The sequence below is a fragment of the Tenrec ecaudatus genome, chromosome 1 (assembly GCF_050624435.1).
Source record: "Tenrec ecaudatus isolate mTenEca1 chromosome 1, mTenEca1.hap1, whole genome shotgun sequence".
NCBI classification, from domain to species: Eukaryota; Metazoa; Chordata; class Mammalia; order Afrosoricida; family Tenrecidae; genus Tenrec; species Tenrec ecaudatus.
The window spans coordinates 184,519,774-184,544,565 of record NC_134530.1 but is presented as its reverse complement, the minus strand read 5'-3'; the positions used below and the strand labels follow the sequence as shown (position 1 = coordinate 184,544,565).

At 39.9% G+C, this 24,792-nt stretch overlaps 1 protein-coding gene across 4 annotated transcripts in view; it reads right to left on the bottom strand.

The window, feature by feature from the left end:
• DNM3 (dynamin 3) overlaps positions 1 to 24,792 on the bottom strand; it is a 701,664-nt gene that overhangs the window by 545,558 nt on the left and 131,314 nt on the right. For all 4 annotated transcript variants that reach the window (XM_075565015.1, XM_075565024.1, XM_075565031.1 and 1 more), the window contains exon 2: positions 17,661 to 17,734. In XM_075565015.1, coding sequence (XP_075421130.1) covers positions 17,661 to 17,734 — 74 coding nt within the window. The remainder of the gene's footprint in view (positions 1 to 17,660; positions 17,735 to 24,792) is intronic.

Below are 24,792 nucleotides of genomic sequence, written 5' to 3'. Positions count from 1 at the left end.
CCATCAGATTTTTTAGGAATTCAGCTTCAGGAAATCCATCTGTTTGGAGCAGTATGTTAATAGGAACTAGCAGCACGTCGTAGCTGTTTTTCTCACCACTGCTTCTCTCAACAACTGGTGCTATCAGTGCAGAGCTGCCTTCTTTTTCTCTCCAAAAGTGATCACATCAATGACAAGCTCATTCAGATGGGAGTTTACATCTTTTTTTTTTTAAATCATTTTATTAGGGGCTCATTCAACTCTTATCACAATCCATACATACATCAATTGTGTCAAGCACATTTGTACATTCATTGCCCTCATCATTCTCAAAAACATTTGCTCTCCACTTAAGCCCCTGGCATCAGCTCATTTTCCCCTCCCTGGCTGCTCCCCACTCCCTCATGAACCCTTAATAATTTATAAATTATTATTTTGTCATATCTTGCCCTGTATGGCATCTCCCTTCACCCACTTTTCTCTTGTCCATCCCCCAAGGAGGAGGTTATATGTAGATTCTTGTAATCGGTTCCCCCTTTCCACCCCTCTCTCCCTCTACCCTCCCAGTGTCGCCACTCACACCACTGGTTCTGAAGGGGTCACCTGCCCTGGATTCCCTGTGTTTCCAATTCCTATCTGTACCAGTGTACATCCTCTGGTCTAGCCAGATTTGTAAGGTAGAATTCAGATCATGATAGGTGGGGAGGGGGATATTTAGGAACTAGAGGAAGGTTGTATGTTTCATCATTGCTACATCGCACCCTGACTGGCTCGTCTCCTCCCAGAGACCCTTCTGTAAGGGATGTCCAGTGGCCTACAAATGGGCTTTGGGGTCTCTACTCTGTACTCACTCCCCGCCTCATTCATAATGATATGATTTTTTTGTTCTGATGATGCCTGATACTTGATCCCTTTGACACTTCGTGATCACACAGTTTGGTGTGCTTATGGCTGCTCGTTTACCTTCAAGCCTTTTAGACTCCAGACGCTATATCTTTTGATAGCTAGGCACCATCAGCTTTCTTCACCACATTTGCTTATGCACCCACTTTGTCTTCAGCGATCGTATCATGGAGGTGAGCACACAATGATATGAATTTTTGTTCTTTGATGCCTGATAAGGATCCCTTCGGCACCTCATGGTCACACAAGCTTTCTTCACCACTTTTGCTTATTCACCCGCTTTGTTTGAGCGATTGTGTCGGGAAAGTGAGCATCATAGTGAGTTTACATCCTATCAACCTTTTTCATCCTAATGTTCACCCTTGGCAGTTTATGATATTGCCCCTTTCACACTTAAACACCAGAACTCTGCCACCTAAAACTGGACTTCACATCTTTATCGTAAGTCCGGGGCATTGTGAAAATCTTAGCAAATCTTAAGAAAAAATGTCTCCCTCACTTAGCATTCTGTGTTCCTTGGTAGCTTTATAAGTGAGAGATACATTACAAAAAAAGTGAAGAGGTGAGAGAAACATACCTGACAGGTAATGTTTTAAAATGCCTTCATACTTCAAAGCCACAAATCAGTCCCCCAATATAACCCCAGTAAACTTTTCATTAAAGTGAGAAACAATGTGATCTTAATGCTGATCATGAACAAACAAGATTAAAGATTAACTGAGTTTTCCTTCCACTTGTAGTCATGATGGAGCAACTGACATTAGATGTAACCGCCCCCCCCCCCTTAAGCAATTAGAAAATAGGACCAGATACGTGAAACACCAGTGTCCAGACAGGGGACAACTGGAGCTAAGGTGATGATCTCTAAGAGAAGATAATAACAAAGTGGACACTTTGATTTTTCTTGCTTGCTGTCTGGAAAAGAACTGTCAATGCCGTAGTTCAAGAGGGGTAACCCAACTCTCCCCAATGTTCCCACTCAAATGAGGAGACAGAGTTTAGAGCTCAAAGACGCCAAGGCAGCTAGTAAGAATTTCATCTCAGAATCCTTAAAGAACAGTTCTAGTCTGTTCTATAGGGTTGATACGAGTAAGAACAGACCCTATGGTAGTGGATTTGGTTTTTGATTTTTTAATGTATGATACCCTCAAGGAAGTGAAGTATTCAAGAGTGTGCCTATACCTTTTGGTACTCACAGGATAAGCTTTCTGTGGTACATGGAGCGTTTGTACACCAAAAGCAATTTATTTAGCATGAGTAGAAAAATGATGCTCAATCCATAAATGTTTGTTTGTTATTCGGTGTTCTTTATTTACGGAATTTTCTAAATAACTAAATTCAACAATCTCAATAGCATAGATACAAAGTATGCCAAGGGATTTATCTTAGGCAAAGAATGTGTTGTTCTTGCTGGGAGCTGCCAGGTGTCCTTGAGTTAGTTAAACTAAGCAAAACTCTGCAACAGAATGAAACACGGCCTGCTCCTGCACCATCATCACAATGGGTGCTATGTTTGAAGTCCATTGCTGTCTTGCTGTCAATTCATCTCATTGAGAGTCTTCTCCAGCAATAACCAAAAATGAACTATTTAGGCAATTTCTCAATATTACACCTACCATATAAATCAAAATACACCTGTGTTAAATTTAAATATATATGTTTATTCTGAATTCTGTACTAATATTTGGTCAATATAAAGTTATATAGATCTATGTAGACTCTATGGGAACCTTAGCAGACATGGGCATATATCAAAACTCAAATTCACTGTCATAGAGTCTCTGATGCCTGACGACACTACAGGGCTTGATAAAACCACCCTTGTAGGTTTCTGACCCTGTAACTGTTTGCAGGAGGACAAAACCTCCTATTTCTCCCTCAGAGAAGCTTGTGGTTTCAAACTGCTGACCGTGTGGTTAGTAACCAGCACAACGCACTATGCTACCAAGGCCCCTGTGGGCACATATAACAAAATGAAAAGATAAAAGCAATACTATGATGAAGCACTAGATGTTTATCATACATATTAATAAAAGGAGTTGTCATGTCAAATGAGAAAAACAGAGGTAAGTGGATAATGAAAATGGAAAACGAACTTGACATGCATAGATTAAAGATGCTACAATGGATACCAAACCCAAAGCCATCACTGAGTTGATTCCCTACAATGGATGGAGACTCTCAGACGCTTTCCAGCAAGCCTTACCATTAAGTGCTCATAATTCCTAGTTTTGGTAATGCTTATGGAATGCTGAAAACTCTACATAATGAAGCAACAAAAGCTGAAGTTAAATGAAGAGATAATTCTATCTAGAATATTACTTACACATACATGAGAAAAACAAAATCCAGCCTCTTTAAACATCAGCCAACATGATATGAACAACAACAACAAAATAAAAAATTGAAGAGATGTATGCTGGGCACAATTTTGCAACTTCTTAGTTGCCTGGAACATATAGGTATTCAAAAGGAGAAGAGATTCCACAAGACTTGCATTAAACTATTAATAATAAACTAACAATTGCATGAAAAGTACTTAGTACAAATTTAATGCACTTTGTAAAATAAACACATTCAGTAGTATGAAACTATCTTATAAGCCTATAGAGTCACTAAGTCATGGCTTAGTCTTCCACACTTTAAACAATTAAACCACCAGTTTCTCACACTTGCCGTCCATACCATTCAATGGTACATAACTCACCCTCCCCTGCTAGTTTAATGACTACCTGTAGGGAACTGCATGTCCCTCAGCCCTGGATCAAAGCCATATACAGCTCTCATGTATTTACTCTCGGTTTTCTGTCATATAAATTGTGCCTAGTGGTCTTCCTGCCCTTGTTCCCCCTGTGGTCATTGGTTACTGGACCTTTGCTAGGATTGGTGCTCAATTGCTAGCAGTCGCTATGCTCATTGGACAACACACACCTGGTGGCACTTCCACCAGGCGCCCGGTATGCCTCATTAGCATGCGGACCTGTTTGAGCACAATCTCCCGCCATTTGGCAGGTGCGTGACTATTGGCTACCCCAGCTATACCTTAGTTCCAAATGACGTAATGGTGCCCGCCCCTCGCTGGCTATTTAAGCCTCTGCTCTCAGCTCAATAAATGAGACTTGATCAGGCTCCTGTCTTGTCTCCATTTTCCACGTCTCTTGCCCATCTTCATTCCCAGTCCCTCTTTCAGGTATCCACGTTGTTGATGACCCGCAGGACAGGTCAACTACAAAAGTCACTGATGAATGGGGAAGAGGATAGAGCTTGTGGCTGTAGGAAGGGCAGGTAAGTCATGTTCCTTGAAAAGTAAAAGGCAGAGAGAATGCATTCCAGACTACTCTGACCCATCCAGCAAATACAAGTACATGCGACATCTGTGACCTATGATTTCTGATGTTGGAGGCACAGGGAGGAAATGACAAGAATGAGAAGGGAAGATAAATGAGAGTATTAATTGACTGTATACACAGGCATGAGATATGTAAAACAAGTCTTTTTTTAACTTTGGAAAATATACTCTTTCCTCTAAGATTTAAGCAAGTATTAATAAATCTACAAAGTTTCTTTTTGGCCTCCTCAGAATCAATTATTTCTACTTTATTTTTAAAGTGATTTATTTAAATGGGCGTGAAGTGAGAAGAGTACAAAATGTAGGAATATGATATTTCCTTCTCATTAAGCAGATTTAATTCTGGAACAGACATTACACAGACCAGAGAGAACTATAGTTTTGTTTTGACACCAAGAGACAGATACAGACTCCATAGCTTATCCTAAACATGAATAGGGATAAGCTACAAGGACTACAATCATTGTCAAGAAAACGAAATGTGTCTAAATTGTTGAATAGAAACTAATTTCTTCTGTAAGCTTTCCCTCAACTCACAATAAAATGTATTTTATTAAAAAATATATTTAAAAAATAATTAGGAGAAAGAGACCTAATTAACCACAGGTTAAGTAAACTGAAAAGTTAACGGCCTCTCAATAATTAGTGCAAACTCTAAATAACTATCCTTTTCTTAATTTTCTTTGAGGAGAAATGCAGTACCTTCAATCTGATCACAATACCTTTATTTTGATCACTCCTTTCCTAAATGGAAACATACATGGGGATACTAAATGTCTGTCACCTGACTATGAAGAAATAAATTTGGGGCCACATTTGCTTAGAATATGTCTTGAACATTTCTCAAGATTTCGAGAGTAGAGTGAAAAATTGCTCTTGATTTTACACTGGAAAGTGCATAACTGAGCTACTTGAAATTCTAAATCTAATAATAGACAGATGGCCAATGCTTAAGCTGAAAAAAAAGTGGGAAGGTTAACAAAAGAAAAAAAGCTAAAACTAACCGTTTCAGAGTGCTATCAGCAACTGGAAAAAAAGAAAGAAAAAGGAGGGGATCTAACCAGTAAATCACAAAGGGGAGCTCAATAACCAAGCATAAAATGAGACAGGTTGATTTTCTTGAGTGTTGTAAATATCAAAAGAGCAGTGACACAGAAAATTACAATCAAACCATATTTAAAGTAGGTGTAGATAAAAGTCCCAGATACCACAAAGGATTTCCCATCCAACTCACATAAACACACAAATATAAGATTTACAAGAGTTCTGCAACAAAGCCCACATGGAAGAAGCACACCAGCCTGTGTGATCACGAGGTGTCCAAGGGATCAGGTATCAGACATAGAAAAACAAAAAAATCAAATCATTGTGAATGAGGGGGGAGTACAGATTGGGGACATAAGACCCATCTGTAGTCAACTGGACATCCCCTTACAGAAGGGTCTCAGGGAGGAGACAAGCCAGTCAGGGTACAGTGTAGCAACAATGGAACAGTTCCTAAATACTTCCTCCCCCCACCTCCCACCCCACTGTCATGATCCCAATTCTTTTACCTTACAAATCTGGCTAGACCAGAGAATGTACACTGCTACAGATAGGAACTGGAAACACAGGGAATCCAGGATGGATGATCCCTTCAGGACCAGTGCTGAGAGTGGTGATACCAGGAGGGCGGCGGGAGGAGGGTAGTGGAAAGGGAGAACTAATTACAAGGATCTACATATAACCTCCTCCCTAAGAGATGTACAACAGAAAATAGGTAAAGGGAGGCATAGGACAGTGTAAGATAGGACAAAATAATAATAATAATCTATAAATTATCAAGGGTTCCTGAGAGACAGGGGAGCAGGGAAAGAGGGGGAAAATGAGGAGCTGATACTAAGGGCTCAAGTAGAAAGCAAATGTTTTGAGAATGATGATGGCAACAAGTGTACAAATGTGCTTGACACAATGGATATATGTATGGGTTGTCATGAGAGTTGTACGAGCACCCAATAAAATTATTTTTTTTAAGAATTCTGAAAAAGACCCATTTGACTTCTCAGTAAAATTGGAAATCTTGGGGTGTTTGGGAACAAAATTCTGTATTAGTACAGGTACATAAACTCCTGCAGTCCATTTAACAACAACGTCATTCTGCACAATACTTTCTGAAGTTAATTGATTGATTAAACATTGTGTTCAAAGAATTCTAACTCAATACATCCTCCAGGAAGAGGCATCCCTTTATTGCCTTCTATGACTGTGACCTTCAAACTTCTTAGAAAACCCGACCTCTCCATTGACTGACCATTGACTGACCTCTCCATTGACCCACAACATTTTTGTGGTTTGTTGGTGGTATTCCATTTTCCAGAATGACCATAGGGGTCAGTGAGAATCCTTGGGTTTATCAACAATCCAGGAGGAAGATCCTGGATCTGAGGAATAAGATGTGCACTTGCTATTGTAGAGATTTTACTTGGATGGTTTGTATTCTCTCTACATGAGGCCTGATGGACCAATAAAATCTGGTTCTATTAGAGCCTCAAACACTAATAGTCTATGGAGTTCCTCAGGTTCTTCCCACATCAGGGCCATCTGTGCTGGTGGCTGAACTATAGGCCCAGACAGCAGGAAGAGCAAGATGGTGCCTAGTCTTTATGTTTATCCCTCTATAAAGACTCCATGACAAAAAGATTAACATTTTAAAGAGGCATATCTCTACAAATAGATTCTTAATGAAGGAAGAAGAGAAGGTGTTTAGAAAAGATAACAATAAAGGAATTAAACAGATACTGATAAACATATTTCTCAAAGTACTATTTAAGGACCAACAACTTTAGATGCACCTGTCAGTAACCATTTAAAATGCAGATCCCTAAGCCCTTCCCTACACCTACTGGATCAAAACATCTAAGGTTGATGCCCAGAAATTTGCATTTTTACAATGTTCCCCAGGGTAACTTATTCACATTTAAATTTATGAATTTAATTTAAGTATAGTCAAGGGACTTAATCAACAACTCTGTAACTTTTACTTTATATGGAAAGCCCTGGAGCAGAAGAAGGTCAAAGCTTGTTCTGTGCTTTTCAAACTACATTTTTCTTTTATCTTGCTGTTAACTTATTATAATGCAAACAAACATTTAATGCTTTGTAAACACAAATGACCTTATTCTAAAATATTTGATCAATTTCTTTTAGATGTAAAACAAATGAAATATATATTTAAAATTAGTGTACAAAGTTGTTATTCAACACAATATTTGAATGTTTACAATAAGAATGTAGTCATCTAATTTGTGAAACATGAGGTCCATGTTGCGGCACATAAATTGAGTTAGACATATTTAGTCTAACTCATGTACACATTTCTTTAAAACAGGTCATCTGTGAGAAGTGAAGGCAGGTTTCTCTAGAATCAATTATCCCTGACTAGTGTTGGAGGAAGTAACCTCCTCAAAGAACAGGATGGCTCCCAACACTACTCGTGTCATGCTTGGCTAAGTTCCACTCAGACGCCAAGTGCTCAAAGAACGACCTAAAGATGAACCAAACACAGGCCCTCGCTCAAAACAGGTGCCTCCCCACCTGCACAGGCCTGCTGACTGACTGCCTCCTAGGGCAGTCTCCACGTGACCTGGTTACTTACCTAGTACAGGACAGACCAGTATCTGATTTCTATACAAAACATCTGTCTTCATTAAAGTGGGTATTTACAGCAACTCAAATCTCGGATCCAAATTACAAAAAAAAGACAGTTCTTTAAGAAATACCCGAGATCTCTGGGAGGTGCAAATGACTTTCATTTGACTACCCACTGAATGTTTTCTGTTCAAACCCACACTGCAAGGCTGTGGAAGAAAGGCTCCCAAATCTGCTTCTGACAAAACAGCTAAGAAGAACCCATGAGACATAGTACTAATCAGTACGACAGGGAGCTCCATGAATGTAAATCAACTTCCAGGCAATGGATTCTAATAAATGACAAATCATAAGGATTTGGCTGACACACTATCTCTACAGCAAAGACATAAGAGACCAAACCAAATAGGTAGAAATCATCATTTGGAGTCCATGGGCTATAGAAGAGAGGGTACAGAAGTGGACAAGATACCTACGAGAAGAAGCTGAAGAAAAGTAGAGAGAAGACAAACTGAATGGCTAAATGGTCAGCAGGCCTGACAAGTACAGCCATTTCGAACCTTGGCAAGCAGCATTCAACAACTGACCATTCTCTCTGCTCACCCACCACAGCAGGAGCTGGCAACCAGAAAGGTGCGATACCCTCCAATACCTTCAAGGTAACTAGAAGAGAGGCCACCTCCCACCCTCACACACGCAGTGGCTAGTAGCACCCCACCCACCATTCATTCATTCGCCTTGCTGGTGTTTTCTTGTTTTAACCCACCCCACTGACCCCCAATTGTTGTTGGTTTTTTTCTATGTGTTGGGCTGCAAACAGAAAGTCAGTAGCTCAAAATTACTGGCCGCTCTGAGGGGAGAAAACCATGGCTTCCCACTCCTATTAAGAGTTACAGTCTTGGAAGCTCACAGGGGCAGTTCTACCCTGTCCTACAGGGTCACTATGAGTCAGCATCGAATCTATGGCAGTGAGTTTGGTTTTGGTTTCGTCCCCCTTCATTATTATTTTCTTTTTTCACTATCATGTATTTCTCCTTTTTCTTTCTGTGCCACACTCCACTGTCTAGAACACAGCAAGTGTGCCCCCATGACCCAGCCACATTCTTACCACCTCTTACTTCCCAATCTCCAAACATTATTCACGCAGTCACAATATACAAATCATCCTGGTACTTGTGCAATGGCAGGCAGATACATTGACAAATGGAATTGAACTGAGAACCCATATATAAACCCATCCACCTACAGACAGGTGACCTTTGACAAAGAGCAAAAGCACATGACATGAGGTGAGACAGTCGTTAACAGAGTGCTGACAAAACTGGATCTCCACTTGCAGAATGAAAGAGGACTCATTTCTCACACCAAATACAAAATGGAACTCAAGATGGATCAGAGACCTAAGTACAAAGTCCAGAATGATAAAGATAGATAATCCATTAAAAATAGGAACAAACTTTGGTGCCCTATTATATGGTACAAATGCACTATCAAACATAATGGAAAACTGACAAACAACAGAAGACAAACTAGACAACTGGGACTTCCTAACAGGTAAAAGCTTGCCTGCCTCAAAAGACTTCACCAAGAGAGTTCAAAGAGCACGACCAAACTGAGAAAGACTTTCAGCAATGCCCAGCAAACAAGGAATTAATAAGAATATTTCTAGAAAGCTTTAATACCTCAATAAGAAAAGAATTCAACTACAAAGTAGGCAGAAGAACACAACAGACACTTTGCCAAAGAAGACATTCAAGCAGCCAACAAATATATGAAGAAATGCTCAAAATAACTAGCTATTCAAAAAACATAAATCAAAATAACCATGAGATATCTCCTCACCTCATCATAAGTAACAAAATTCAAAAACGAGAAAACAATAAATGCTGGGGAAGATGTGGAGAGAATGGAAACTTCATACACTGCCAGAAGAACTGTAAAATGGTGTAGCCACTGTGGAAAGCAGCATGATGCCTCCTTAAGAAGTTGGGAATACAAACTGCATATGAGCCAGCAATTCCACTACTTGGTGTGTAAGAGCCATGACCCAATTAGATACATGCGCACCAACATTTATCACAGCACTCTTCACAATAGCAAAAATAAGGAAAAAATCAAAATGCCCATCAATGGAAAAATGAATAAACGAATTATGGTACATACACCTGACAGAACACTACGCAATGCTAAAAATCAATGATGAGTGTGTGAAATACCTGGTAACATGAGTGAACCTGAAGGACATCGTGCTGGAATGAAACTGATCAATCATAAAAGGACAAACCATGAGACTACTATTATAAACAGATAAGAAAAGGTTTTCACATGAAACGAATGATACTTTGATGGCTACGAGGAGAGAGGGGACTCCACTGAAAAACGCACTGTTGCTGAGTCAATTCCAACTCAGAGCAAGCCTAACTAGAGTTTCAGGGCACTAGATCTCTACGGGAGGAAAGTCTCAACTTTCTTCTGAGGAGTAGCTGGTGGGTTTAATCCCACACTTACGGTAGCAGCAGCACTACAAGGGCTCATTAGGGGAGAAGAGGAGGGAAGGTAAATCATTGTCTATAGGGTAGGTAAGTGTTAACTTCAATGAAGGGGAGGCAACACGCAATAAGACATAGGTCCGCAAAAAATTATGGAGGCAGGGAAAGCAACTGGGAGAAGTGCAAGAGTTAAAGGCAACAACAACAAAAATAAAGAGTCACACACACAATCCTGCAATGATGCAGCTCTAGGAGCAGATGTATGGAGAGGCACGAAGGCTGAATGGGGAGGGAGAGAGAGGGAAAATATCTGCCAGGTGTGCTTCCCTTTGCTGCAGATATATTCATGAACGTGGTGACGCGTACAGAGGATCAGGGTCTATGAGCATGTCTGACACTGAACCTTGAAGAAAGAAAGGAGTCACTGGGCCTGGGGGCTCAGGATGATAGTCTCAAGTGACCTCAAGGTTAATAGGCGTAACAAAATCCACAAATACGATGTTCTACATTCTAATTTGATGAGAACCCAGTGGATTCTTAAAAAAAACAAAACAAAAACATGGGCAGCAACTTAAGGTGCAACGATTGGTCCCTTCCTGTCACAAGGAAAGAAAAATAAGGCAAATAGTAAACACATGTAAACAATTAGCCCAATGGATTAATCAGCTGCTGTTGAAGCATCAGGTTCAACCACCTTGAGCACAGAACAACTCGATGACACCTCGCCACCACCAGCAGCTTCTCTGAAAAACAGCACACTCAACAGGTCCCCAATAGTATGGGATAAAATATGGGAAAAAAAACTGAAAAATCATCAGAAAGACCGGTCATAGTGGTTGCAAAGAGACTGGGGAAGCCCCAGAGACTACGGCCCTATGTCCCACTGCAAGTGGGAAATAGACACAGCTCCCTGGCTCGACTTTCAGCCAAACAATAAGTAGGACTATACGGAGAACAACAGCACTAGGGATGCACGCACGCCTTAGAATCATCATTCATTCAAGGTGCAACAGGCAGCATTTACTCAAGAGCGAAGTTCGGAAGTATTAGAAAAGCAGTAGGATAAGGTTGTTTTGTTTGGGGGGAAACAGGGTACAGTGGTGGTGGGGAGTAAAGGGAGACAATGTTAAGGACTCCAGGAAGAAAAACGATGTTCGGAAACTGATTGTGGTAACAATTGTATAATTCTGCTTGATGTGATTGAACTATGGAATTATATCTTTTATGCATTAATTAACTAATAATAACATTTTTAAAACTCAAAGTAAAAGATATAAATAAATTAAATAAAGAGACATAACAATCAAATGCAATGCAAAAACAAAAAGAGCGTGATTAATAGAAAATATAGGGAGTGGTGCTAAAATGTGGATTGCAATCAAAGACATGAAAAAAATGTGTGTGCATCGTTGAATGGAAAACTGATCAGCTCTGTAAACCTTCACCCAATTCATAAAAAGGTAAGGAAGAAAATTAGAAGTCACATACAATTTTAAGAACATTGATACATTTTACACTGTGCATCCAAATGTAGTGAAAAGGTGGTAATCCTAATTTGATGAATAAATAATGTATTTAGCATACATGAATGGAAGAAGCCAGTAAGAAAACCTTGTACAAAAGAAATAATACAACTGTAATTTGAATAATTACTCCCAATTTATCTACTTTGTGGTATCTGATTTTTAATATTTTTTTCTTATACTAATGTCATTGAAATAAAGGACATGGAGGCTATATGGCACCATCTAGAAAAATATTTTAAGGCAGAAAAGATTTCCAAGAGACAAAACCATTTCTCTTTAGGCAGTCTCCGGATGCTACTCTCCAGAGTCTTGGGCGGTGCCCTGTTGGGAGTGCAGTCCTCGTCCAGCACCTCAGCCCTTCCTTTGCCCAGCACCCATCTTCCTAGGACACACTGTCACCAACGCTTCTCTCCAAACCCAAGTCACCATGGCCTGCTCTCATAAAATACTTACCTTTTTCAATAAACAGACTCAATGGAATCGCTCACCACCCTCACTCTGCTATGTGGTTTCTGGGAGACACACTAAATGTCCTAAAGGAAGTTACAGAGGACTTGGGACTTGTAATTACCTTTTTTTTTTTTTTAAAGTTGGTTTTAGCAACTCATCCTGCACCAAGTGGCGATGAGTCATTATATATGACGGAATGAACATAATGTTGAAAGTAAAATGATTATCTATTAATTAACCAATTCCCATATTTCCTAGTCATCACAAGTATGCTTCTTTACATAAAACATATCCTATAAAAATAAAGTGAACCCTGCAAATATAAACGTAACCAGCATAAATTTTCTTCTTTGAAAATGCACTACTAGCAGGTTATGACATTAGACAAATACATGTAACAATCCCTGCTCCTACCAAAAGTGCAGCAATGGACAAATGCTTAACCTTGCTAGGACTCTGCTTTCTCAAACAGGATGCACAGTAACTGTTCTCGGAAGGCTCTGCGAGGATTAAGCAAAAATCTGCAAAGAGCATAGTGCTAATATGCAAGTAGTGCTCAGACTTGGAACTTATTTTATAGTTTCCTTCAGGGTACATGCTATGGGCCTACCAACGCTTTGTGCGGGATTTTGGTGTTAATACAGCAAAGTCTCTGCACTGAACATTCTCTATGTGTCCTGCTACTGATCTCTGGGCCATAGTGCAGCTACAGGCCCAACTCTAACCTCGTGTGGGCGCTTACAGCGCACGGCTGTGATCTCTGATCCACCCTCCCGACCTCCCTCCTCCCGGCCAGTCTCAGGAACGCAAAGGAAGGCTAGCCACCCTCATTAACGGGAAATCGACACTAAAATGCATCCATGGGGTTTTAAGAGCTGCAAAGCTAATAGAAAGAAGTCAAACAAGAGAAGGAAAGCTACGCACTTTATTTTCTGCTGATCTGAATAACTTCAAGGAACCCTCTGGTGACACTATGGGATAAACACAGAGCTGCTAACCACAAAGTCAGTGGTTCAAAGCCCATTCGCTGCTCCACAGGAGGCTAAGGCTATCTGCTCATGTAAATATTTATAGTCTTGGAAACTCACATAATAAGAGTCCTGTGAGTCAGAATGCAGCTTACACATTGGGCTGCTAACTACAAGGTCGGCAGTTCAAAACCACCAGCTGTTCCAAGGGGGAAAGATGGGATTTTCTACTCAGAAATCCTGGGGGACAGTCCTAAATCCGTCTTACAGGGTCAGTTTGAGCCAAAATCAACTCAATAGCAGTGACGTTTGGGTTTTTTTTGTTTTGTCTTATGGGATTTTTTGTTTTGGTTTGGTTTGATAATGAGTCAAAATAGATTCAGTGGCAGGGGGTTTGGGCTTTAGTAAAGCTTTAGTATAATAACTTGAAAAGATAGCAGATAGGTAGATAGTTGCTATTGTTGCTAGGTGCTGCCGATTTGGTTTCAATTCATAGATACCCCATGTGCAACAGAACAAAACAAGGACCATCCTGAACCATCCTCACAATTGTTGTTAAGCTTGAGCCGATTGCTGAAACCACTGTGCCGATCTTTCCTGTCAAGGGTCTTCTGTTCTGCTGATCCTCCACTTGACCAAGCATGATGTCCTTCTCTAGTGACTGGTCTTTCCTAATAGATCCAATGCACGTGAAACACATCCTGCCATCTTCGCTTCCAAGGAATACTCTGGCTGCACGTCTTCCAAGACCTATTTCTTCCTTCCTCCAGCAGTCCCTAGTATTGTCTATATTATCGGCCCACACCATAATTCTTCACTAGTATCAATTCTTCTTCAGTCTTTCTCATTCAAGATCCAACTTGCACGTGCATATGAGACAGCTGAAAATGTCATGGCTTGAATTAGGTGCACTGTAGTCCTCAAAGTAACATCCTTGCTCTTCAACACTTTAAAGAGATCTTGTGCAGCAGATTTACCCAATGCATATATCATTTGCTTTTCAGACTCCTGCTTCTAAGAGCATTGATTGCAGGCACAAGACAAATTAAATTCTTGACCACGCCAATCTTTTCCCTCTTTATCATGATGTTATCTTTTGGGTCAGTTGAGAGGATTTTGATTTTCTTTACATTCAGTTGTAATTCATATTGAAGGCTGCAAGTATGCCTCGTTTTCAGCACGGTTGTGACATCTGAATTATCAGTGGGTGTTAGTAAGCCTTACTCCTGTCCTGATACCATATTAGTCTTCATATAGCCCAGCTTCTCTGAGTATTTGCTCAGCATATAGATTGAATAAGAATGGTGAAATGATACAAACCCTGATGCACACTTTTCCTGATTTTCAACCATGCAGTATTTCCTTGTTATGGTCACACGATTGCCTCTTCGTCTACATAATGGTTCCACATGAGCACAATGAAATATTCTGGAATTCCCATTCTTCTCAGTGTTATCCATAGTTTTTTATGATGGAATGTCCTTGTAAAGTCAATAAAACACAAGTAAACATCTTTCTGGTGTTCTAAAATTGATAGATCAGTGAATAACCAAAATAAACTTGTAGAATTACTTCAACAGTACAAAAAAGTCTCACTCAAACCATAAGAACAATAATAAATATATATATGAATACTATATAAACTAGACATGGGGAGGTTACATGAGAATCATCAACATTTTCATTAAGTTTGAACAAATGAAATAATACAGTATGACCAATGGATTTTAAAAATAGTTTAAATTTAGTGAAACTACACATTTAAAATATTTCTAGTAGCAATCATTTTGTCCTTACAAAGTTATTCTAAAATTTTCCATACAAATAGAAAATCCCTAAATAAAAATAAGTAATAAGAGGGCTGCAGCCCAGACAGATAGCTATGAAAGCAAATTATAAAGTCACTCAAGTGAACCATTGGGGAATCCACACAGTGGAACAGAAACTCAGGTGTTCAGCAAATGGTAGTCGAAGAGAAGTAATGTAAGATAAAGGAGAAGGTTCAGAATAAAAATGATCATTTGTTACTTTGGTGGATGCAGGCATTCTGGAAGATTATGATAAAGTAAATAGGGTACGAAAATGAAGATAATTGTGCTAAATATTTACGTTGGTGTTAGGTGCGCCACATCCGTTCAGATTCACAGCAACCCTCGGACAAAAGGACAAAAGTCTCTCAGCCCACCGTCGTCCTCACAGCTGTTGCCATGTTTCAACCTGCTGTTGCAGCCATCTCCTTGATGGTCTTCTGCTTTGTCATTGCCTCACTTTACCAAACATGATGTCCTTTTCCAGGACTGGTTTCTTCTGACAGCACATCCAAAGTACATGAGATGAAATTTCTCCAGGCTGGGCACGAAATACTTACTCCAAATGCGTACTCTTTACTAAACACCTCTAACTATGTACTTTTTTACTTTTCTTCAAACTTACGCAAATATATTCCATAGCCATAAAGGGTAAAATCTCTGTACCTCGAAGAAGACAGAAAGCGCAGGGGAACAAACACTGACCAGTGCCTGTGCTCTGTGGTTTTGTGACCCAGTCTTTGCTTTGTTTTTCAGACAAAAGCACATATATCTACTCTTTTTGGTCAAATTAAGTACAGATTCCTTAACATTAACAAGTGATTGGTATATCTGGATAACTAATGAGGCATGATCTTTATAAGTACCTAATCTTAAGGGAAAGACTGATAGGAAAAGTGAAGGAAGGAAAGAAATGGGGAAAAGTGAAAATTGACAATACAAAAAAAAAGAAGAAATATAAATGTCCTTAAGAAAAACAAAATTAGGTCCTCTTTTTGCCCCTCCCTCCCTGCTCCCCGCTCCCTCATGAGCCCTTGATGATTTATAAATTATTATTTTGTTATATCTTGCCCTGCCCGATGTCTCCCTTCATCCCCTTTTCTGTTGTCCCTCCCCCAGGGAGGAGGTCACATGTAGATCCTTGTAATCAGTTCCCTCTTTCCAACCCACCCTCCCACCATCCTCCCAGTATCGTCCCTCACACCCCTGGTCCTGAAGGGATCATCTGCCCTGGATTCCCTGTGCCTCCAGATCCTATCTGCACCAGTGTACATCCTCTGGTCTAGACAGACTTGCAAGGTAGACTTCAGATCATGATAGTGGTGGGGGTGAGGTGGGGGGGGAGGAAGCATTTAGGAACTGGAGGAAAGCTCTATTCTTCATTGGTGCTACATCGCACCCTGAATGACTCGTCTCCTTCCCTAGACCCCTCTGCAAGTGGATCTCCAGTGCCTGACAAATGGGTCTTGGGTCTCCACTCTGCACTTCCCCCTTCATTCACTATGGTAAGAATTTTTTGTTCTGATGATGCCTTATACCTGATCCCTCAAGGGCTTAAGTGGAAAGCAAATGTTTTGAGAATGATGAGGGCAATGAATGTACAAATGTGCTTTACACAACTGATGCATGTATGGATTGTGATAAGAGGTGTATGAGCTCCTAATAAAACGTTTAAAAAATTTATCTGTTGCTGAAAAATAAGGTCAATACATAACTCTCCAAGGGGAAAAAAACAACAGAAAACATGGGGGGAAGAGACAGTAGTCAGTGTAAGATATGAAAATAATAATAATTTATAATCTAACAAGGGTTATGGTGGGGATGAGGAGCTGATAACAAGGGCTCAATAGAAAGTACATGTCTGCGAATGAACGAAGGCAACATGCAACATGTGCAAACATGCCTGATGCCATCAATGTATGGATTGTAACAAGAGATGCAAGAGTCCCCAGTAAAATGTTAATGAAAAATAAGGTCAAAACAATGCATTCTGCTCCTATCACAGCATCATGGTATACAGGGCACAGTGCAAGCACCACACATTAGATACTGAGACATAGATATATGAGACACGTATACACATGAAGGGACTTCAAAAAGATCCATTATCTTATCATTTCATTTTTCCATAAACTTTTTAACACCCCCTCATATATGTATATACACATGAGATAAATCTTGAATTTTATTACTAAAAATATATGTCCCAAACATATACATATAACACACACACAAAGGATGTCTTGCAAAGGGTTAGTAGTAGTAACGCAGTATTGTAAAATTAGAAAAATGGTGTAAAATGAGAAAATATTATTCTTCTAGCAGAAAGAAGTAGGTGCTAAGGGGAAAAAAATCTATGTGCACATGAGTCTTGGCTCCAAGTATGATCAACGGAATTTACAAAGCAATGAGGAGGGCATTTTAGAGAGATATGCAGGCAGCTGCCCAAAGCAGAGTGTGGCCACAAAACCCTTTCTGTGCTACAACCCATCTCCCATGAGCAGAGGGGACAGGTGGCATCAGATGTGTTCATCCATACAGGAAGCCACTTTATTCATTACCTGCTTTGGATGTAACAAGCTGCAGCACAAGAGGCCGTCTCGTTACGATGCCTGATCCTCGAGGGAGAAAGTCCCTACAAAAAAGCAAACAAAAGAACAGATTCAGACATTAAGGAATTCTAAATCAATTTATGTCAAGTTCCACAGAAATCCCCATAATTTTCAAACTTTCATTGCATCACTTATCCAAGCACTGCTAGAACCATCTGATTAAAGAACTGTACTTGTTTAATTGAAGATGGTAGGTACCTTTATATTAAACATCAATTCATGTGCACAAATATAGTGACTTCACTAGAACACAACATTCAGTCATTTAGCTAGAATTAATTAAAGTTTCCATTTTCGTGTGTGTGTAGCCATTGTTTTTCAGAAAATCAAAATTAACAACATTAATAAACAACATGAAACACTGAAAGCAATCCTTAAACTTTTTGATAAAATCAATATTATCACCATCAATTACTAACCATTGTTAAATGTACACTGTATTTAATATCATGAAATTTTTCTTCCTCCCCCCCCCGAGTAAAAAAGGTTTTTTACACAAAAAATAGGATTAAATGAAGGCATTATGTTTGTGAAAATTAATAACAAGCAAAAAAGTTGCAGCTGAGGTTTTATGTTTGTTCTCATTCATGATCAATGGGAGATTGTTGTTGTTTATGAGAGTTTTTGATGAAGATCTTGCTTAAAATGGAATACTAATTTGACTATATACATGAAACAGTGAATAAAGCATTACATAACAGCATCTCAATGTGCATAAATCATTACCGATTCTTCAGTGTCAAAGAAGAATTCATAAACTTATAACAAATTTCAAGCACATTTAGAATGACAACTTTTAAAGGAACAATTCTTTTTAAAGTAATAGAATTCCATTCCACTATAGCGGTAGTTGGATTTTTGAATCAACTACAGTGTTTCTCAGCGAGTGGTTCCAGGATGAGCAGAAAGAGTCATAAGTCTGGGACTCGTTGTAAATCTAGATGCTGAGAACACTCAGGGGAGGGAGCCTACACAATGTCCCAGGGATCCATCCTGCTGCTTGCCAAGGGCTGAGGTCATATCACTGGCCTGAAGTCATGGTATGTTATTCATTGGGCAAGAACTACACGTTATGTAGGAAATCTGGCAGCACAGAGCTTCAACTCGGATGGATTTTCAATAAACAGCTTAAGAAGTAATCAAAGGCCAGCAAGGTTAAAAAACCCAAGCAGTTGACAGCAGTGATACTTCAGAAAGAAGAGTTAGGGCGAAAGCCTTAAGCAAAATTTACCTGCGAACAATTCTGTATTTTGTAAATGCCAGTGTAGATTCTTTGAGAGCAGAAATAACACTGAACAGCCTCCGAAGTAAATGAAAGGATTTATGCTTCAACTCCCAATGCTATGAATCATTTAGGACCGAACCCTCCGGGGCAGCTCAACTCTGTCCTCTGTGGCCCCTGTGTGTGAGAATGAACCAACAGCAGAGAGCTTTGTTTTGAGTCGACGGTGACTGAAGTAGAGTGAAATTATAGGCTTGAAAGGGGCCAGGTGGCACAGAAAGTTAAACGTTGGATCGTCAATCAAAAGATCTACGGTTCAAACCTCTCAGCTCCTCCACAGCAGAAGAATGCTGCTGACTGCTCCCATAAAGATTTATAGATAGTCCCAGAAAGCATATGCAGCAGCTCTCTCCATCCTAAAGGGTCACTGTGAGTCAGAATCAACACGGAGGCAGTGAGTTGTTAGTGCTGGAAAATGCCACCTGGTTTACCTAATACTATTTAGCCAGTAAGAAAAGGGAGAGATTCCCTGAGAAGCTAAACTGTGAGATGGAGCTGCTTCAGCCCCAGGGTCATGTTGAGACAGACAATGTGGTGGAGAGCCATGCTCGCGAGGGTCCGTGGGCACCGGGAGTCAGAAATCTAAGGGGAACATCCAGGCAAACCCACAATGGAAACCACGAGAGGAGGGAGCAGGATTCACTACTCTGGAGTTCAGAAGAGAGAGTCCCTTTACTCTGGTATTTTGAATATATCTAAATACATGCATATGGGAACTTTAGCACTGGCAGTTAGTGCTCAACTCTCAGTGAAAAGGTTGGTATGTCAAACCCACTCAGCAGCGCCTCAAGAGACAGGTATGCCAGTGGCCTTCCAAAGGTCTTGAGAGTCCAACAAAGCAGTGCTATTCTGCACACATGGGGCCACCAAGAGTTGTCAGAAAGTCAGAACCGGCTTCAGCGCAACTTACCCAACAGCAACGTCTATTCAGAGGAGACACATACGAGCATTCATGTGTGTTTGAGTGCAGTGGCATATATTTAAGGACATTCAAAGATAACGGAATTTTTCAACAAACGCTTTTGAAATCCCTCAGTACCTTCATGCTTGCACAGGCTTTGACTCTTCGTGATGCCCCTATATTTAAAATGTAGATTTAGTAACAATCCCTTTGAACACTATTACCGCAAAACAGAACCTATCCAGAATTTTAAATAGCAACTAATTATCATGTGTTTGGCCAAAAAGTAAGCCCACAAATACATCAACTTCTTTTCTCTACTTATTAAACAAGCACTATGACTAATAAATGGATTCAGATATCAAGCCCTTATTGTTAACTCACATAACAAAATGCAAAAGATTCTATAACCAAATTTTGCTATTTGAAAATCTCCTGACTTCACCAAAGTTGCTGATAAGCACCAGAAGTAAGCACTAGAAAGGAAGTCTTATCTTCTGAAGAATGAGTAGCTATTTGGGCATTTCTGAAGACACATCATATTTAATATTCTAGGAAAATAAAAATTTTACACCCCAATACTTTCAGCTGTGTGAGCTAAGGTATGAGCTCTGAATGAGAGCCAGAGGATTTTGCTCTGAGTTTTAGTTCCATTCACTAGGTCTCAGTTTCTGTCTAAACTATCTCTCTCTCTCTCTCTCTCTCTCTCTCTCTCTCTCTCTCTCTCTCTCTCTCTCTCTCTCTCTCTCACACACACACACACACACACACACACAAGCACTGAGTGGATTCCAACTCCTAGTGACCCTTTAGGTCACTAGGGTAGAACTGCCCCTTTAGGTTTTCAGAATTTAACCCGTCACAGGAGTAACAGCCTCATCTTTCTGCTGCGGAGCAGCTGCTGAGTTCATACTGCTGACTTTACGGTTAGCAGTGCAGTGCATAGACCATTACGCCATCAGAGTTCCTTAATTCTAAGCACAGTATTGCCCAAACTGTTGGATGGATCAAATAAAAAGGTACATTTTACTAAACACCAAAAAGTAAGGGTTCCGATTTATTTTGTTATTGTTGAACACAGCCACAACGTGGGATTCTTTTAGCAAGTCTAACCAACTACGGATAGTGGTGAAAAGCACGGGAACTCCAGAAGACAAAAGTAGCAACGAATATTGATGATGTTGTTGTGAGGTGCCATCAACGTGGTTGTGACCCATAGCAACCCAACCCCCCGCACAACCAAACATAACACTAGCCAGTCTTCCGCCATCTTCTCAAGTGTTGCTGAGTTTGAGCCTGTTGTTGCAGCCACCGTGTCAGTCCACCTCCGTGAGCCTTTCTTTTGTGCTGAGCCACTGCTTTACTAACTCGGTGTCCTTTTCCAGGGACTAATTTCTCCTGATGACAGGTCCAAATGGCGCATGAGATGAAGTCTCTCCATCCTCACTTCTAAGTGGCATCTAGGCCATATTTCTTCCAAGACACTTGTATCTGGGCTTGCGGGAGCCTGGGGTACTATCAATACTATTCACCCACACCATAACTCAAATGCATCACTTCTTCTTCAGTCTCCCTTCCTCACTGCCCGACGTTCACATGAACATAGGCAACTGAAAATGCCTCGGGGCAGGTCAAGCTGCGGTCAGGTACATCACATTCCTTGCAGTAGTCTGATGATTTTGTCAACTGAAAGAGATATGAAAGTGAAGGAATGGAATCCAACCTGTCACTTGGGTCCCAGCCTGATGGTGCTTCTTTAGGGGTGTGGCCTTCTCATAAGGAGGACCCTTGGGCACCTCCTTCTCACTTAACCACTCCACCTTTTTGCTTGCTGGAACTCTGGTGGCACCCTGAGAGTGCTTTGCCATGTTTCCACCGATCTTAGACCCACACGACTCTGCACCCGCCAGCCCGTGATCTTCCTGCCTGCTACAGCACTGCAGCAGCTGCGTGAGTCTGAAAAAGGACTTATGGACTAATATTTGGGCCTCTGCTCAAGCCCTCCTTCAACACAAGAAGACTTTGTTTTAACAACATTGCATTCTGTGATGCTCATCCTCCCGACACGATTGGTGAAGACAAAATGGGTGCACAAGCAAATGAGGTGAAGAAAGCTCATAGTGCCTGGCTTTCAAAAGATATAGCATCTGGGGTATTAAAGGCCAACAAGGGCCATCTAGCTTGACAGAGTACCAATAGAAATGTTTCAACAAGTTAATGAAGCACTCACTAATCTGTCAAAAAAATTGGAAGACAACTATTTGGTCATTTAAAAGAGAGCCATATTTGTAACTCAATACAAAGAAATGCAAACAAAAATGCAGAACTTGTTGAGCAATATCATTAATAGCACATGCATGTAAAATTTTGCTGAGTATAATTTAAAATAAGTGCAAGAGGGAGCTTCTAAAATTTCAAATAAGATTCAGAAAAGAAGTTGGAATGAGGGACACCATTGGTGACATCAGTTAAGATGGACCTTGACTGAAAGCAGAGAATACAAGAGAGGTTTACATGTCGTTTATTAACTATGCAAAAGCATTCAACTCTGTGGATCATAACAAACTATGGATAACATTAAGAAGAATCAGGATTCTAGAACACTTCATTGTGCTCATGAAATATCTATTCATAAACTCTGTCAAATCTTGGATCCTTGATTTTTGTTAAAGCTATCAAACATATGCAAGCTTGACTTCTTCCATCAGTACCGTTGTTCTTGATCATATGCTACCTCGCAAAATGGTGTGATGTTGACTAGTTCTTTTGGGCACAGTGACTCTGTGTATTCTTTCCATCTTTTTTCAATGTGTCCTGAATTGTTCAATATTTTGCATATAAAATCTCTCAATATTTCAAAACTTGAAGCTTGATTTTTTTTTCATTAGTTCTTTCAGTTTAAGATGTGTTGAGTGTTTTCTTCCTTTTTGGTTTTCTAACTCAGTCTTTACACATTTCATTATAATAATTGACTTTGTCTTCTCGAGCTGCCCCTTGAAATTTCTGTTCCGTTTACTTCATTTCTTCCATTCGCCTTAGCTATTGTGCAGTAAAGATTAAGTTTCAGAATCTCTTTTAACATCCACTTCGATCTTTTCTTTCTCATAATTTTAATGACCTTTTGCTTTCTTCGTGTATAGTGTTCTTGATGTCATTCCACAGCTCATCAGAACTTCTGTCTTTAGTGTTCAATGAGTCAAATTTATTTTTAAGATGTTATCTTAATATCTTAATGTGCTCAACATCATATTTTGATACTTTCATAGACTTCATTTTACTTTCCTTATCTTCAACCTGAACTTGCATGTGAGCATTGTTCAGTATTTTGCCCATAGAATCCTTCAATATTGTAACTCAAAGCTTAAAAGCTTTCTTCAATTCTTTCAACTTAAGCTCATGCTTCCTTTTTGGCTTTATAATGCCACGTCTTGCTCATTTCATTAGAATACTATACATCGTCTTCTGGGGTTTCCCTCTGAAGCTCTCTGCTCAGTGCTTTTACTGGATCACTTCTTCCCGTGGCCTTAGCTACTGTATGTACAAAAGCCAGTTTTAGAGTCTCTTCTGATATCCATTTAGGTCTTTTACTTCTTTTGCAGTTTTGTTTTTCAAATCATTTTATTGTGGGTTCATACAACTCTTATCACAATCCATATATACATCCATTGTATCAAGTACATTTGTACATTTGTGGCCATCATCATTCTCAAAACATCTGCTTTCTACTTGAGCCCTTGGTATCAGCTCATTTTTCCCCTCCCTCCTCAGCACCCCATAAATCCTTGATAATTTATAAATTATTATTTTGTCATGTCTTACACTGTCTGACGTCTCCTTTCACCCACTTTTCTGTTGCCCATCCCCAAGGGAGGGGGTTATATGTAGATCCTTGTAATCGGTTACCCCTTTCCCTTCACCTATTGCCAATCTCACCACTGGTCCTGAGGGGTTCATCTGTCCTGGATTCCCTGTGTTTTCAGTTCCTATCTGTACCAGTGTACATCCTCTGGTCTAGCCAGATTTGTAAGGTAGTATTGGGATTATGATAGTGGGCAGGGGGTGGGGTGGGGAGGAAGCATTAAAGAATTAGAGGAAAGTTGTGTGTTTTATCATTGCTACACTGCACCCAGAATGGCTCGTCTCCTCCCCGTGACCCTTCTTTTGCAGTTTTTCAAAATGATCTTTCGATGTCTTTATGTTGGATACTCGTGATGTCATCCCACAGCTTGTCAGGTTTTCTGTCATTAATGTTCAATGTGTCAAGTCTATTCTTAAGATGGTCTCTAAATTTAGGTTACAAATACTCAAGGCTGTGATTTTGACTCACATGGACTTGTTCTGATTTTCTTTAACTTCAACTAACGTCTGCCAATGGCCTCGTTCTGACTGTTGATATTGAACTTCTCTATCAACTCTTCCCAAAGATGTGGTCAATTTGATTCCTGTGTATTCCATCTGATGGAGTTGCCATTTATTATATTGCAAAAGGGTATTTGCAATGAAGAAGACATTGGTCTTATAAAATTCTCCAATGCAAACTCCAGCTGTATTGGCCATTTGGAGCTGGACAATAATATGATCTGCTATGCTGGAATGACAAGTGTAAAATGAGTATGGCCATATTTTCCAACTACTGTTACTGAATTGGAAATGACAAATTCAAGGGAACAAAGCCATATTTTCTACTACTGTTCCTTCTTCTTTGCTCCCAACCTTCACATTCCAACTGCCAATAATTACCAATGCATCTTGATTGTATGTTTGATCAATTTCAAACTGAATAAGTTAATAGAATTCTTCCATTTTTTTCACCACTAGCTTTAGTTGTTGGTGGGTAAATTTTAATAACAGCTATAGTAAATGGACTTTCTTGTACGCATATAGATATTATATTATTA